The 15,246-nt window shown below is 42.4% G+C and overlaps 1 protein-coding gene across 1 annotated transcript in view; it reads right to left on the reverse strand.

Annotated features, from left to right (window-relative positions):
* LOC149283186 (cAMP-regulated phosphoprotein 21-like) overlaps positions 1–15,246 on the reverse strand; it is a 109,208-nt gene that overhangs the window by 59,785 nt on the left and 34,177 nt on the right. The window contains exon 7 of the mRNA XM_089497908.1: positions 2,301–2,409. Within this exon, the coding sequence (XP_089354034.1) occupies positions 2,301–2,409 (109 nt within the window). The remainder of the gene's footprint in view (positions 1–2,300; positions 2,410–15,246) is intronic.

Genomic DNA, 15,246 nt, shown 5'->3' on the forward strand with positions numbered 1-15,246 from the left:
AATGGATGGAAAGTTAGAGAATAAAAGGTTTTGTATGCTTCTGCATAGAGTCTAGGTGACTGCATAGAGGTATCGCTTAAAATACGCTTTCAGAAGTGTCATCATGTGTGGGCCAAAATAATAATTTCCCTTAAGAATAAATTTATTTCTACCCATGTATATATGAAAGTACTTTTCCTGAATTGTCATTAATTCATTTGACAAAATGAGTTGGAGGATTGCAGATACCTAACATTCTCAAGAGAAGATTTATACAAGTCCAATTTTACAGCTTAAAATCACTCAATTAAAAATAAGTCACCACTGAATGAAACAAAATGAAAATAGTTTACTGACAAAACCCTTTACTTTGACTATAGGCAACGCACACATACTGTTACTACAGTCTTAAAGATGAACAGGTATGTCTGAAGCAAATACAGTGGGTCAACTGTGTTATTTTTTTATTAATGTTCCCATTTAAAGCTAATGTGGTTGATATTTTGCATCCACCAAAAGTATTGCCTAAGGTTTTTGTTGCAATTTATTCTTATACAATTCCCATAGCAGTTCAGTGAAGACTGCATTGTAATCCTAGTATTTGCCCTAGCAGAAGACTGAAATACACTTTTGAGCTTCGCATGGATAATTTAAGAACACCCTTAAAATTCACACTTGAAGGCAGAGCAGCAATTTCCAGAATGCACAATACATGTGTACTAGATATATATGTCTAAATATCGAGTCTCATGTGCATTCATATATTGTCATTACATGTTTTGCCTACTTAATTTAGCAACTGAATAAATTGTCAAAAAATACATAGCTTGTTTTAATAAGCAAATTTGTGCCCAAATAATGTGGTTATTGTGACTATGAAAATAAAAATAATGCCAACATTTAGATATTCGACAAAGGCAAAAAAGTAATGGACACTTTAAGATAATAATGATTTGCTTTAGCAGACACACTCTGATACGGCAGCATTCAAAATGTACTACCATTACAGTACAGAAGCCAACTGCAGCAAAACAAGAAAACAATCAACAAATCATTTTCAATTTAACAGATATGTCTTTTGTGTATAAAAGAGAATAAAACTTTTTTTTAGAAACTGTTCTACCAAGTAAATGGTAGCAATATTAACCTAAATTATCACTACCAGCAAAGTCAGTACAATAAAGCAGAGATCTGGCACTTACAGTGTCCCACTGACAGAAAGACAAAAACACATCTTACCTTATGACTTAAGTTATGGTATTTGCAGAACATGTTCCTAATTGTTATAATTTAATTGCTGATTATACGTTGATACCTTCAGGCATGGTCTCTGTTGATTATTACCTTTTTACCATGTCCACTGGACACACATTTTACTTTCAGAATTTGTCATCAAACAAATATAGAACATAAAAATTCAAACCTGTACATTATGCATAACTCCATAAATATACAAATGATTAGTTATTTTAACACTGATAGCAATACAAGCACTTGCAGATTTTTACCCTCCAATAATGAATATTGAATGGTTTCAGGTAATATTCTACAGACATTTTATTTACAATAATTAAGTTTTAGGTGGTTTCCTGAAAAGAGATATTCTCTATAGACTAGTAAAAAAACAATACTCTTATACACAGCAATATGAGAAAATGTCATAAAAATCAGTGCTTTAAAGTAATAGACAAAACCAAAAACTTATGCTGTCATACGAGCAACAACATATTTCTACAGAACAAAGAGGATGGTTTGGTTTCTTATTTTTATCATGTAATGGGAACCAGCATACTCCTTTTAGTAAGCCTGTTCACCTCAACATATTGTAATGCCACCATACCGTAAATCATACACACAAAAGTCAAAACGCCATGTACATGCAAAGTAAGCACATTTATGCCTTAGTTACAAAAACGAGACACGTTATAACCTATTAGTTAGATAATGCAAACTGGATTAACCAAACACTACCTGCATCCTGCAACATCAATACATATTAGGCACAAATATGTCATGGACCAGAATTATGCAATGAGGAACACACACAATGAAACATATAATCAAGGAATGCAAATACAACTTTAAGCAACCCTTAATGCTCTGAGCATTCAATTCTCATCATCATGCAGAAAAATACTGCCAAGCAATCCACTCATGCATCCTACACACTGCTTTTGCTTTAGCAATCACAAAGTTGTCAAATGCTTTTCACTTACTAACAATGCAGGGGAGGAGAGGGAGTAATGACATGACAATGAAGGGAGTTAAAAGAACACCTTCAAAACAGACCAAAAGCCAGCAACTCCAAACTTAGAACCAACCTGATTGTCTTCTGCATCAATACTAGAGTTATCTCGCTTCAAGATAAATCGCTTCTGGGATTCTTCACATTTTTCATCTTTTAAATGTTCACAGAACCTTTGCTCTGGTCTGCCAGCAAAGTAAAACATATCAATAAAATGACTTTGTTGTTTTAATATCCAGTGTTCGCAAAGCTCTAGAATGGGGTCCCGCAACTCATTAATAATCGCACTGGTACCTTCAACATACACTGATACCTTCAACATGTAGGAGTGCAAAATCTCATTACAGTTTGTTATACGGATGTCATGATGTTGTTTCTTGGGACAATGCAGACAGTATACTAGCTTTTCTTATCACTAAGAACAGCAGAGTAAACTTTACTGGTTGGTGACAATAATACTTGAAATTGTACGAACAAGGTCAAGATCATGTGTAGTAATCAAGCATTTAGTCATTGTGCCCAATATACATATCTTCTTGTACATTATCCAGCAGAAGGGCACAAAACTTAACCATCACTATATTTTAAAAGTTGCTGTTTCTCTTGCTTCATCTTTACTGTATTTACTGCATTAAAGTTGCAAGATTATATATATATATATATATATATATATATATCTACATATTGTGATCCTGCACCCACACAGGGTACCAAACAGCACGGTCCTCTTGGGTATTAACGCCACATCTCAGTTAGGTAATCACCCACGATTTATTTGTAGTCCACGTATGAAGTTATTTACAGGATTACATAGAACACAAATTCCCTACAAACAAAAGCCTAGCTCGTCTGAGCGCTTACTAACATATAACTCCCTCACTACTAAGGGTCTAAACTAAAACAAAACATAATCCCACCAACCTCTTTGATGGTCTCTTTCATGCATAGCAAGCTCTGCTGCTTCCAAACAAACTCTCTCTCCCCCTCTGTCCAGCAGGTCAGGTTATATTGCAGTCGGTGCAGCTAATTACTTGCAGCTGACCAGTGCATTGGAGTCAGCTTAACCCCTTCGTGACAATGGCCGTTTTAACATTTCTGCGCTGCTCGTGTTTAGCTGTAATTTTCTTCTTTCCCGTTTACTGAACCCACACACATTAGATATTGTTTTTTTCAGGACAAGAAGGGCTTTCTTTAGATGACATTGTTTTGATTGTATCGTATTATTTACTATTAAAAAAAGTATAAAATATGGTGAAAAATTTAGAAAAAAATGACTGTTTCTAACTTTTAGTTGAAAAATCTTTTACTCATCTATAAAAGGTAATAAAAAAACCTGCTAAATAGATTCTACTATTTGTCCTGAGTTTAGAAATACCCAATGTTTTTATGTTTTTTTGCTTTTTTCTGCACGTTATGGAGCAATAAGTACAGGTACCGTTTTGCTATTTCAAAGCCATTTTTTCCAAATCTGGTAATTCTTCCCCCCATGTGCCATTTCGGGTATCTTTGAAGCCGGCCAATGCAATTTACCCCATCAAGTCATATATTTTTGAAAACTAGACAGCCCAGGGTATTCCAAATGCTGGTATTTTAACCCTTTCCAAGCACTTATTCTACCATCAGCCTTTGTCAAACTTTATGGTAGTAATTTTTTTGCATTTGTTTTTTCACACACATTTTACTTTAGGTATAAATAAACAGGTTCTGGTATATGTCACTATCAAAAAACACCCCAATATGTGTTTAGCAACATCTCCTGAGTACAGCGATACCTCACATGAATGATTTTGCCTGGCTGTTTGGGGGCAAAAGGGCCACATTTGGGGCATGCACATTTTTCAATGTTGCACTTTGGCATTTGGGGATCCACTGCCCATGCCCTATTTGGTACATCTTTGAGCCGGGCCATTTCAGTGTGCCCAATAAAGCTATATATTTTTGAAAACTAGACACCCCAGGGTATTTCAAATGCTAGTATTTTAACTCTTTCCATGCACCATATCTACCACCAGTCTTTGTCAAACTTTGTGATAGTCATTTTTTTCCATTTGTTTTGTCACACACATTTTACTTCAGGTATGAATTAAAAAGTTCTCGTATATGTCACTATCACAAAACACCCCAATATGTGTTCAGCAACATCTCCTGAGCGCAGTGATACCCCACATGAATGATTTTGCCTGGCTGTTCGGGGGCAAAAGAGCCACATTTGGGGCATGCACATTTTTCAATGTTGAACTTTGGCATTTGGGGATCCACTGCCCGTGCCCTATTTGGTACATCTTTGAGAATACTGGAGTGTGATTGCAAGCCAGGCCTTCTTGTCCAACATCACTGCCTGAGCTCACAAATGCTCTTTTGGATAAATGGGCACAAATGTCCAAAGACACAATCCAAAATCTTGTGGAAAGCCTTCCCAAAAGAGTGGAGGCTGTTATAGCCACAAAGAGGGGAATCACATTAATGCCCATGGTTGTGGAATGGGATGTCCAACAGGCTCATATAGGTGTGATGGTTATATAGTGTATACATACAGTTGCAACCACATGATTCACTGTGTGGCTACTTGTGTTAATGAGTAAGTGCACAAAGTGTAAAACTAATAGGACCTGTAGTAATAGAAAACTTTCAGAGTTTGAACTAAATAAAAAATAAAAGGCCACTGCATGGCTGTTCTCACTGCTCAGAATTATATGTATCTAATCTAAGCTTAAGAATGGATGAAGCGAAATTTTGGAGAAATGTAATTGATGGTGTTCACAAACCAAAACCAACAAAATCATTTGCATTAATCTTCAGTTTAGTGGTAGTGTCATAAAGATGTTGAAATCATGCAGGGATAAAAATATTGTGTAAAAACAGAATTTAAGAATTGAAGAATGCTTTAAGCAAGTAAAATGTTGCCCCATTTATATCATATAATAGAACATTATATTTTAATGTGACACAAAAGATGGCTATAATAGATTGCCATCAAACAGTCTAAAAAAGGCTTCTTAAAAACGTATGTGCTGTTTTATGTCATTAAAAGAGTTTAAACAGAAATTCTAAGACATTTAAGACCAAAAAAAAACAACGAGATGCGGCGGGAGAAGCATGTCCCAAGACCCAGCTTAATCTAAGTTTCCAGTATTTGTATTATTTTTTTCCCATTTTATGGATTCAGTTAAGCTATAACCATTTGTCCAGTTCCATATTGCAATGGTATAGTGTCATCGATCTTAGCTCTTCCCATTGAGGCGTTTTTTTTACTTTTCCAATATGGTGTTTTTTTCATATTTATCAAAATCAGGAAGTTAGTTGCCTGTTGCAGTATGAGCAAACAAAAATAGTTATAAGTAATTGTAATCAGATTTCACAAGGGGGGCAGCTAGCTATGTTTCAGCATGTACTGGCTGACTTGGCATGATAGGAGTGTGATTGCTAACAGCAATCACAGTCCCATCTTGCCTAGGTTCCAGCACTTACACATCCAACCAGTAAATGCTGTAACCTAGGCATGATGGGACTGTGATTGCTGTTAGCAATCAAACTCCTATCATGCCAAGTCAGCCAGTACATGCTGGTACAGGGTGGCTGTAAGTGATGTGCAGACCCCATACAGCTGGCAGCATCAATACACAATGGGGGCAGCTAGCTAGGTTTCAGCATGTACTGGCTGACTTGGCATGATAGGAGTGTGATTGCTAACAGCAATCACAGTCCCATCATGCCTAGGTTCCAGCACTTACACATCCATGCTATCAGACACACACTCATTCATTCATATACTCATTCATTCACAGATTCATTCCCTCAATCACGCATACTCATTCAAACACCATCCCCACCCCCTTACCTGCACTGCAGCTCCTCGATGCCGCTCACAGGCTTCAGCAGAGGGCACGGCCTCCCTCTGCGTTCTCTGGTACTGCACAGAGGAAGCAGGATGTGATGTAATGTCGCGTGAACTCTGCTGGGTTCCGGTTCCTCTGTGCAGTACAGAAGACCCTCCCACAGGTAAGTAGCAGGGCTCGAGGTGCGGACCGCGTAAGATCTGTTGCCCTGGCTGCCGATCTTACGCGGGCCGCACCTCGAGGTCTCGCGGGCCGCATTTGCGGCGTTTCTATTGGGGGGGTTCCTACGGCCCTGGGTGGATTTCTTAATTATCGGTCCCCCCCGCATGAGTTACTGAGTTTCCCAAGTTCCCATAAAAAATAAATCCAGCATGAAAAACTACGGGGGTTTTATGAAATGTTCAAAAATAATATTGTAAATGATAATTAAAGTAGTAACATTCTAATTTTGGCAAAACCTTGCCCCTAGTAAATTCTATAAGGTCTTCTTATTACGACAGTCTACTCCCAGAAACAGCCTCATCCACAGTGAATACATAGTGAATTAATTTAAAAATAATTGAAAAGGTTTTCAAATAGTGTGCTGCTTTATTTATTTTTTTTTTTGCATTTACATGTATCATGTATGGGTAATTCCAATGGTGGTTCACAATATATAAATTTTAAAACTGAAATGTACATTTACGACGTAATGTACAGGTTGAAATACATTTCCCTAAATTAACCCTAAAGACATCATCAACCATAACTGCCCCTAAATTAACCCCAAACACCCCATCAACCATAACGGCCCCTAAATTAACCCCAAACACCCCATCAACCATAACTGCCCCAAATTAACCCTAAACACCCCATTAACCATAATTGCCCCTAAATTAACCCTAAACACCCCATTAACCATAACTGCTCCTAAATTACCGTATTGGCTCGGATATAGGCCGCACCTGAATATAGGCCGCACCCTAAAACTTAGGTGCTTTTTTAAACAAAAAAAATTCTTAGTAAAAAAAACAAACACTTAGTGGAACAGATATGCTGCCACTCTGCCCCCACGAGATATGCTGCCACTCTGCCCTCCCCAGACATGCTGCCACTTTGCCCTCCCCAGATATGCTGCCACTCTGCCCCCCCGAGATATGTTGCCACTCTATCCACCCCTGAAATATGCACTCTGCCCCCGAGATGTGCCCCCCCGAGATATGCTGCCACTCTATCCCCCCCTGAGATATGCTGCCACTCTGCCCCCAAGAGGCCCCCCCCCAGACTTGCCGGTGCAGACTCCCCGGGGTCTTGCAGGGCCGGCGGGGGACAGCTACGCAGTACGCGTATTCAACTTCCAGTGCTGGCACTTCCGCCGTGGGAAGTGCCGGCAAGGAAGATTGTTAGCGTACATCGCACAGACGTTTACCGGCTGGGGCGATGCAAGTAGGGCTGCAACTAACGATTATTTTAATAATCGATTAGTTGGCCGATTATTTTTTCGATTAATCGATTAATCGGATAAAAAAAAACAATATGCAAATTTTTTGTTTATTTAAAATTTAATGAACTGAATGTTAAAAAACAACTTAAAATTTACATTAACATTTTTATTTTGTTATGATGTAATAAAAAAACAATATGTTCAAAGTACAAAAACCCAAACACAATATTTATGAAACAAAATAACCCCAAACATTCTGAAAAGAGGTGGACTATTACTGTTCAAGAAACTTTGCCCCAGCCCTGGCACTTTGCACCCAACACTTTGCACCCAGCACTTTGCACCCAGCCCTGGCACTTTGCACCCAGCACTTTGCCCCACCCCTGGCACTTTGCACCCAGCACTTTGCACCCGGCACTTTGCACCCAGCCCTGGCACTTTGCACCCAGCACTCAGCACTTTGCCCCAGCCCTGGCACTTTGCACCCAGAACTTTGCACCCAGCCCTGGCACTTTGCACCCAGAACTTTGCACCCAGAACTTTGCACCCACCCCTGGCACTTTGCACCCAGCCCTGGCACTTTGCACCCAGCACTTTGCACCCGGCACTTTGCACCCAGAACTTTGCCCCAGCCCTGGCACTGTGCACCCAGCACTTTGCACCCAGCCCTGGCACTTTGCACCCTGGCACTTTGCACTAAGCCCTGGCACTTTGCACCCAGCCCTGGCACTTTGCACCCAGCCCTGGCACTTTGCACCCACCACTTTGCACTGTGCCCCTGCACCCAGTCTCCAACTCTGCCCTGCACCCAGCCCTGCCCCCACATTCTGCCCTGCCCCCACACTCACACCCTGCACCCACTCTGCCCTGCACCCACACTCACACCCTGCACCCACTCTGCCCTGCACCCAGTCTCCAACTCTGCCCTGCACCCAGTCTCCAACTCTGCCCTGCACCCCCACCCCCACTCTGCCCTGCACCCAGTCTCCTGCCCTGCCCCCACACTCACACCCTGCCCTGCATCCCCACCCCCACTCTGCCCTGCACTCAGTCTCCTACCCTGGCCTGCCCCCCCACCCCCACTCTGCCCTGCATCCCCTGAAACCCCACCCCCACCCCCGTGAATCGCTCTGTGCGAATGGAGCCACTCGCACAGAGCGAACCGCTTTGTGCGAATGGAGCCACTCGCACAGAGCGAACCGCTCTGTGCGAATGGAGCCACTCGCACAGAGCGAATCGCTCTGTGCGAAGGGAGCCACTCGCACAGAGCGAACCGCTCTGTGCGAACGGAGCCACACGCAACTAAAAGGCGGCGGAGAGTGCAGCGGAAGCGGGGAACGCTCGCGGAGGTAAGTAAAAGGAGCCGAGTGCTCCAACAACGAATCGATCACTCGATTAATCGATAACGGAAATCGTCGACAACGATTTCCGTTATCGATTATTATCGATTTTATCGATTCGTTGTTTCAGCCCTAGATGCAAGCGTTAACAACCTCTCGCTGCTGGCACGTCTGCACGATGTGCTTTAACAATCTCCCTTGCCGGGACTCCCCCCGTGGGAATTCCCCGCAAGGGAGATTGTTAAAGCACATCGTGCAGACGTGCCGGCATGGGGGGCTGTTTACGCACGTCTGCGCGATGCGCTTAGACAACCTCCTGTGCCGGCACTCCCACCATTGAAAGTGCTGGCAGGGGAGGCTGACTCAGCGTATCGGAGAGTAGGATGCAAGTCGCCTGCACCGCTGCGGGGGATCTGTATCCTAACCCTGCTGCCTGCCCGGCGCCCGGAACTGCATGTCCCGGGCGTCGGGCGCTAGACCCCGAATATAGGCCGCACCCCCACTTTAAAGACTTAAAGTGGGGGGGGAAAGTGCGGCCTATATTCGAGCCAATACGGTAACCCCCACCTCCCCTATTAATTTTATACTTACTGTTAGATGAGTTGCTGAGCAGTGTGGACGCTATAAGGAAAGGGGCCAATCGTCAGTGTGACTGCAGGAAGGGACTGGGAAGCAGAAAGTTGTTAGCCCCACCGCCCCGCTTGCGTCAGTCACTGGGCTGGGCGGTGAGTGTGTTGGCTGGGCGGTGAGTGTGTTGGCTGGGAGCTGGAAGCTCCTCCCCCGCTCGCTTAGCCTTTACTGTGCGAACAGGGATCAAATGGGCGGCTCAGCCAGCGCGCCAGCAATTCAGCCAAATAGGGTCTTTCTTCCTATCGCACGTGCGATAGGCATTGACAGGCTACAACAAGGGATGGGAGGCTTCATGGCACGAGAACCTCAAAGCGCAAAAAAGACATTTTTTTTTGCAGAATTCATCAAAAATCCATTTTAATCTAAATTAAAGCCTCCACTGATCAGATCAATCTGTTTAGATACATTATACAATACTCATTCGTTATCAAAAGCATTAAAAAGTATGAGAAAGAAAAATTAAAAAAATGTAAACATTAGACAAGAACAAGAATAAGCAATGGTCAAAATTTGCTGTTGACCAGGCATTCCCATTCCACTTGCACCACACTACTGTCCTCCTACCCTGCTCATCTTAACATAACACAGCAGAGCTACGTCACCCCCTCCAGTCCAACTGTTAACAGAGAAGCCAAGTCCCTACTCGTTAGCCAAGAAGAACAACTCTTATGATATGCGTCTAAAGTATGCGACACGGAGTGAGACATGTTTTCCATAACCCTCTGACTCTTTACAATTAACAAAATGTCAGAAAGCATTATATGGGTAAAGGATTTCCATTTGAGAGCTATGGCCAATTTCATTGTGAGCAGAAAATGGATAGCCAACTACCTGGTGTGGGATGGAAGAGCATCAGGGAACATGTGTAATAGTGATACCTCCAGACTGCACTGCAGGTAACGTTGAGTTTATGGTTTAGAAAATATCAGACCAGAATTTTTGGGCATAGCATCTATATGCGTGACATGTAGGCCAGAAGGGCCTACGTTGCCCACAGCACTTTGAAGGGAATCCACTAATCTTGTTGGCTAGTCTCACATGTGCTAAACCGCATTCACATTCCACGCACCACATTCTTTTGAAGCTTACAATGGTTTATACATTGGGACACTCCCTTTATTGCTTCCTCTGCCTTCTGCCAGGGGTTAATATAAAAAAAGGCTAGTTCTTATTCCCATTTCCCAATGTGGAGTAATCTGTCCATTATTAATTGATCTAAAATGCTAACACAGCACTGGGAGATTGATCCCAATACGGATAAGGTCCTAGTACACAAAATGATGTGGACAGATGCCACTTTGATTAAGACTATAAAAGGTGGCAAATTTGTAAATACTTATTTAATTCTTAAAATGATAACTGAAATGTGTGATGTAATTGTTCAAACGAACACTGTGCACCCCCACGTCCACCATGTCCCTTATCTTTGAAATGCTAAGGCAGCTTTAAGGCCTTTAGTCCTTTTGAGCCATTTCTGAGCTACCGTGTGGGGGATCAATAGTGAGTTATCTTGCCCCTTCGCATGCATGAAAGACAATCATCTGAGAAAGGACACTTGCCATATGGTAATATTCAACCCCACCTTGAATCTGGGGACATACTAGAGACTCTAAATTTAACCCTGACTTCAATAAATTTGAGTTTGTGCAGTATTTCTACAGGAACCATAATATACAGCAACTTGGGCAAGATGACCGCATCTTAAGTGCTGCAAAATCCTACTAAGCCATATTATTTCAAAATGCTTTCATAGAATAATATCCTGTTTTACGTAGATCCAGATTGTTTCAAAATTAAGTCAATTGAGTGTATGTGGTAATACCCCGAGCCTGGAATTTGAACATGTGAATCTTGTAACAAAATGGCATATTGCCTAAATATATCTAATCAGGGCCGGCCCAAGGCAAAATGCCGCCTGGGGCGAATTTTAAAATGCCGCCCCCCCCCCTTATCTACCCTTCCTCTCCCTCTGTCCCTGCCGCCCCCCCATTATCTACCCTTCCTCTCCCCCCCCCCCCCCCTGTACTTACCTTTCAGCAGTCCTGCGGCGAGTCTCCCTGTTCGGTCTCGGTGCCAGCTTGTAATGCTGAGCGCCGGAAATCTTCCGGCAATCAGCATTACAAGCCGGCACCGAGACCGAACAGGGAGACTCGCCACAGAGGAGAGAGAGAGGGGCGCCAAGCGGGTACTGACAGTGTGGTAAGCGAAAACCACTCGGCGCCCCTTTCTCTCTTTCGCTTTTTTTTTTTAAAAAAAAGGGCTTAGGGCGGCAAAGTGCCGCCCCTTCAAAAGTGCCGCCTGGAGCGGTTGCCCCACTTGGCTCCATTGTCGGGCCGGCCCTGTATCTAATAGTGGGAGAAGACTTCTGGTTTAGTTATTGAATCTGGAATGTCATCTGCAATCAAGCCCAGGGTGGTCCCCTGTCCATCTTCATTCGGAAATCCTGATATCTCCTGGCAGGTGCGGATCTTTGCCGTCAAAGGCTCTAGTGCTAGAATGTATAACTTATCCAGGTGATCTTCGTCCTCGCTGGAACCTAAACTCAAGCTTTTGCTTTGGAGGCTTACAATAGACTACTCCCCCTGCAGCCTAGGGAGATTGGGACTCACTGATTTAGAATTGCCATTCATAGCTGCATAGACCTCCTCTGGTGTATTGAATACCAATCTAGACCCCTCTCTTTGAACAAGCAATTTGACCAGGAAACTCCATCTATAAGCTATATGTTGCGAGCAAAGGTTGCAAAATAAGATGGGAAAGCTCCATCAATAGAATTATCTGTTTAACTGCTTGTAGCAATTCTCGTCTTGATCTTAATCTCTGAATGATCCTCTTCTTAACATTAAAGTAATGGACTCAGGTAAGCACATCCCTAGGGAGTTTTCCCTTAAGACGTTATGGTTTGGGCACTCTATGAACCCTGTCCAGTCTTAGGTCTGCTGGAGTTTTCTCACCCAGAAGGGCTGCAGAGACTGAACAAACTAAGGTAACTCCGGGTAACTCTAGGGTAACTCTGCCCGAGATACTTCATCCGATATCTATTTCCCACACTGCAGTTTTTGTTAAATCAAGAGTTGGGTGTCCTGCTTGCTGGTTTCTTTGAGTGATGTGAGGACATTTAAGGATTTCTTTTCACTATGCCTCTGTAAGAAAGTGGTATTTGGTCACTATTTATTTGATTGTTTAAAATACACTACCAGTATGCAACTTGTCTCGGCACCATCCAAGTCATACTCCTGCTTTATTTTTATAAAACAGTTCTAGTTTGTACATAATGGTTAATAAACAGCAACTTTAAAATACACCGACAGCATGAAAGTGAATAAATGATGCAGGCAGATGTTTTTGTAAAATAATAATAATAGTGAGGAAAGGGATTTAGGGGTAATTATTTCTGAGGATTTAAAGGTAGGCAGACAATGCAGTAGAGCAGCAGGTAATGCTAGCAGAATGCTTGGTTGTATAGCAAGAGGTATTAGCAGTAGAAAGAGGGAAGTGCTCATGCCATTGTACAGATCACTGGTGAGACCTCACTTGGAGTATTGTGTACAGTACTGGAGACCGTATCTCCAGAAGGATATAGAAATGTTGGAGAACAATGTTATGGATTACAAGATAAACCTTACCAGGACAGGTTAAAGGATCTTAACCTATATAGCCTGGAAAAAAGACGTGACAGGGGGGATAGGATAGAAACATTTAAATACTTAAAGGGAAACAACAAGGTAAAGGAAGATAGTTTATTTAAAAGGAGAAATACTACCACAGCAAGAGCACATAACCATCAACTAGAGGGGCAAAGGTTTAATGGTGACATCAGAAAATATTACTTTACGTAAAGGGTAGTGGACGCATGGAATAGCCTTCTAGCAGAAGTGGTAGATGTTAATACAGTAAAGTCATTTAAGCAAGCATGGGATAGGCATAAGGCCAAGCTAGATATAGGATAAGGGCAAGTACTAAAGAAAAGTACTCAGAGGTTGGGCAGACTGGATGGGCCTACTGGTTCTTATCTGCCATCACTTTCTATGTTTCTAACAATAAACCAAAAAATGTATGAACATTTTATGCAGACAATTCAGACAAGTCTTATTTTAATATGCTCATAGTTTTGAGCCTAATCATTGCTATTACTCTATTTTCAATAAAATAGCATAAAAAAGAGTTTTCACTGTTTAACTGTATTTTTGACCAAAGCAAGATTTTAGTCTATGCTTATCGTCATACCTGGAAAACTTCTCGGCAACGGCTACCCGGAGCCTTCCTTTTAGGGACACGGCCAGGACTGCACACTGACGTCAGCTACTGATGTCACCTACTGATGTTGGTGGGCGGTCCCGTTGACGTCGGTGGGCGGTCCTGCTGATGTTTACAGGAAAAAATGGGCGGGGAGCGGGGCGTGTCGCTCCCGCGACCCGGGAATATTGACTTTTCTGGCTCCAATATTGCCCACAACATAAAGGGAAGCAAGCTGCCTGCATAATGCCACAGCTGACTATAAGAGTATTTATGTGAGGGTAATCCTCTGTCAGATCACACTTGTCATGGTGTAAGGTAGAAGAGGTGGATCTGACTTCACCCCAACGATAGTTCTCACCCAGGGGATGAGCCCCCGAGATCAAACACTCACTGGGACACGGTAGGCTCCACTAAGGGTCAAGGGACAGTCCGAGGTCAAGGGCAATAGAAGGCAGCATGGTCAATCAAAGTCGAGGTCAGGGCTGGCAGAACAGGTTAAAAAAACGATAAACAGTCCGAGTTCGTAGGCAGGCAGAGAAGGATCGTGGTCGGTAAACAGGCAGAGGTCGGTACACAAAGCAGAATTCAATAAACAGGAAAAGCACACCCAAAAAGCTAAGTAGCGCTTAGAACTGGCAATGCTAGCACGAAAATACGTGTTTTTAAAGGAAGAGGAGGCAGAGACAAACAGAGACAACGATACTTACGTCACGGACCTCAGCGATGCGTACGTTGTGCGTCATTGAGCGCGACGTTGTGTGCGGACCGTCGTGACGCCGCTACGGCGACGCAGACGCGTGTGCGCGACGGAAGATACGGAGGCAGGGCCTGCGGCGCAATACTGTGGAGGCTGGTGGTCAGCAGGGCCATGTGATGTGATGTCAAGTGACCATGTGCTCATAGGATGGTACCTGTTCATTTCTGAGCAAGTGTTTAGTGATTCAGAGAGAGAGGTATGATTGTTATGGGCATGTCTGTAGCTGAGTGGTTTGTGTGCATTTTTAAGAATGTTTGAATGTGTGTTTGAATGTAGCATACATGGCTGAAAACAATGTAAGTGGCTGAAAACAATGTAAGTGTCTGACAGTGGTTCGGTATACATGCTAAGGCCCTGTCAACATATTTACCTATCAAAATCAATCAAAATATGACTTTGCCTTTAGTCTTGATTAATATGTGTTTGATAATGAATGCACTTTTTGAGAATATAAAACTGTATTATAGCACCAGATGCTCAATGATTCATCTTCTGGACTAAGTAACAGTGGTCATTAGGTGTAAATGTAACTAATAATCTCAAAGCTGCTATTTTTTATGTGTAAAGCTGCATAATGTCAGTTATTCCACAACTGAAGATTTAGTTCTTCATACTGTAAATAGACATGTTTTTAAAATGCACTTTTGTCATATTTCTGCCAAGAACAGCCAGTATATAAAACCACCTACCAACACAACTGACTAATTAAATTACGATACACTGACTCTAGTGACACTGAACACCCAATATATTAACTTGATATACCTTTACAGATAGTCTTTCAACAACCAGTCAGG

The sequence above is a fragment of the Sceloporus occidentalis genome, unplaced genomic scaffold (genome assembly GCF_023333645.1).
Source record: "Sceloporus occidentalis isolate IW3139 unplaced genomic scaffold, rSceOcc1.0.p SCAF_110, whole genome shotgun sequence".
Lineage (NCBI taxonomy): Eukaryota > Metazoa > Chordata > Lepidosauria > Squamata > Phrynosomatidae > Sceloporus > Sceloporus occidentalis.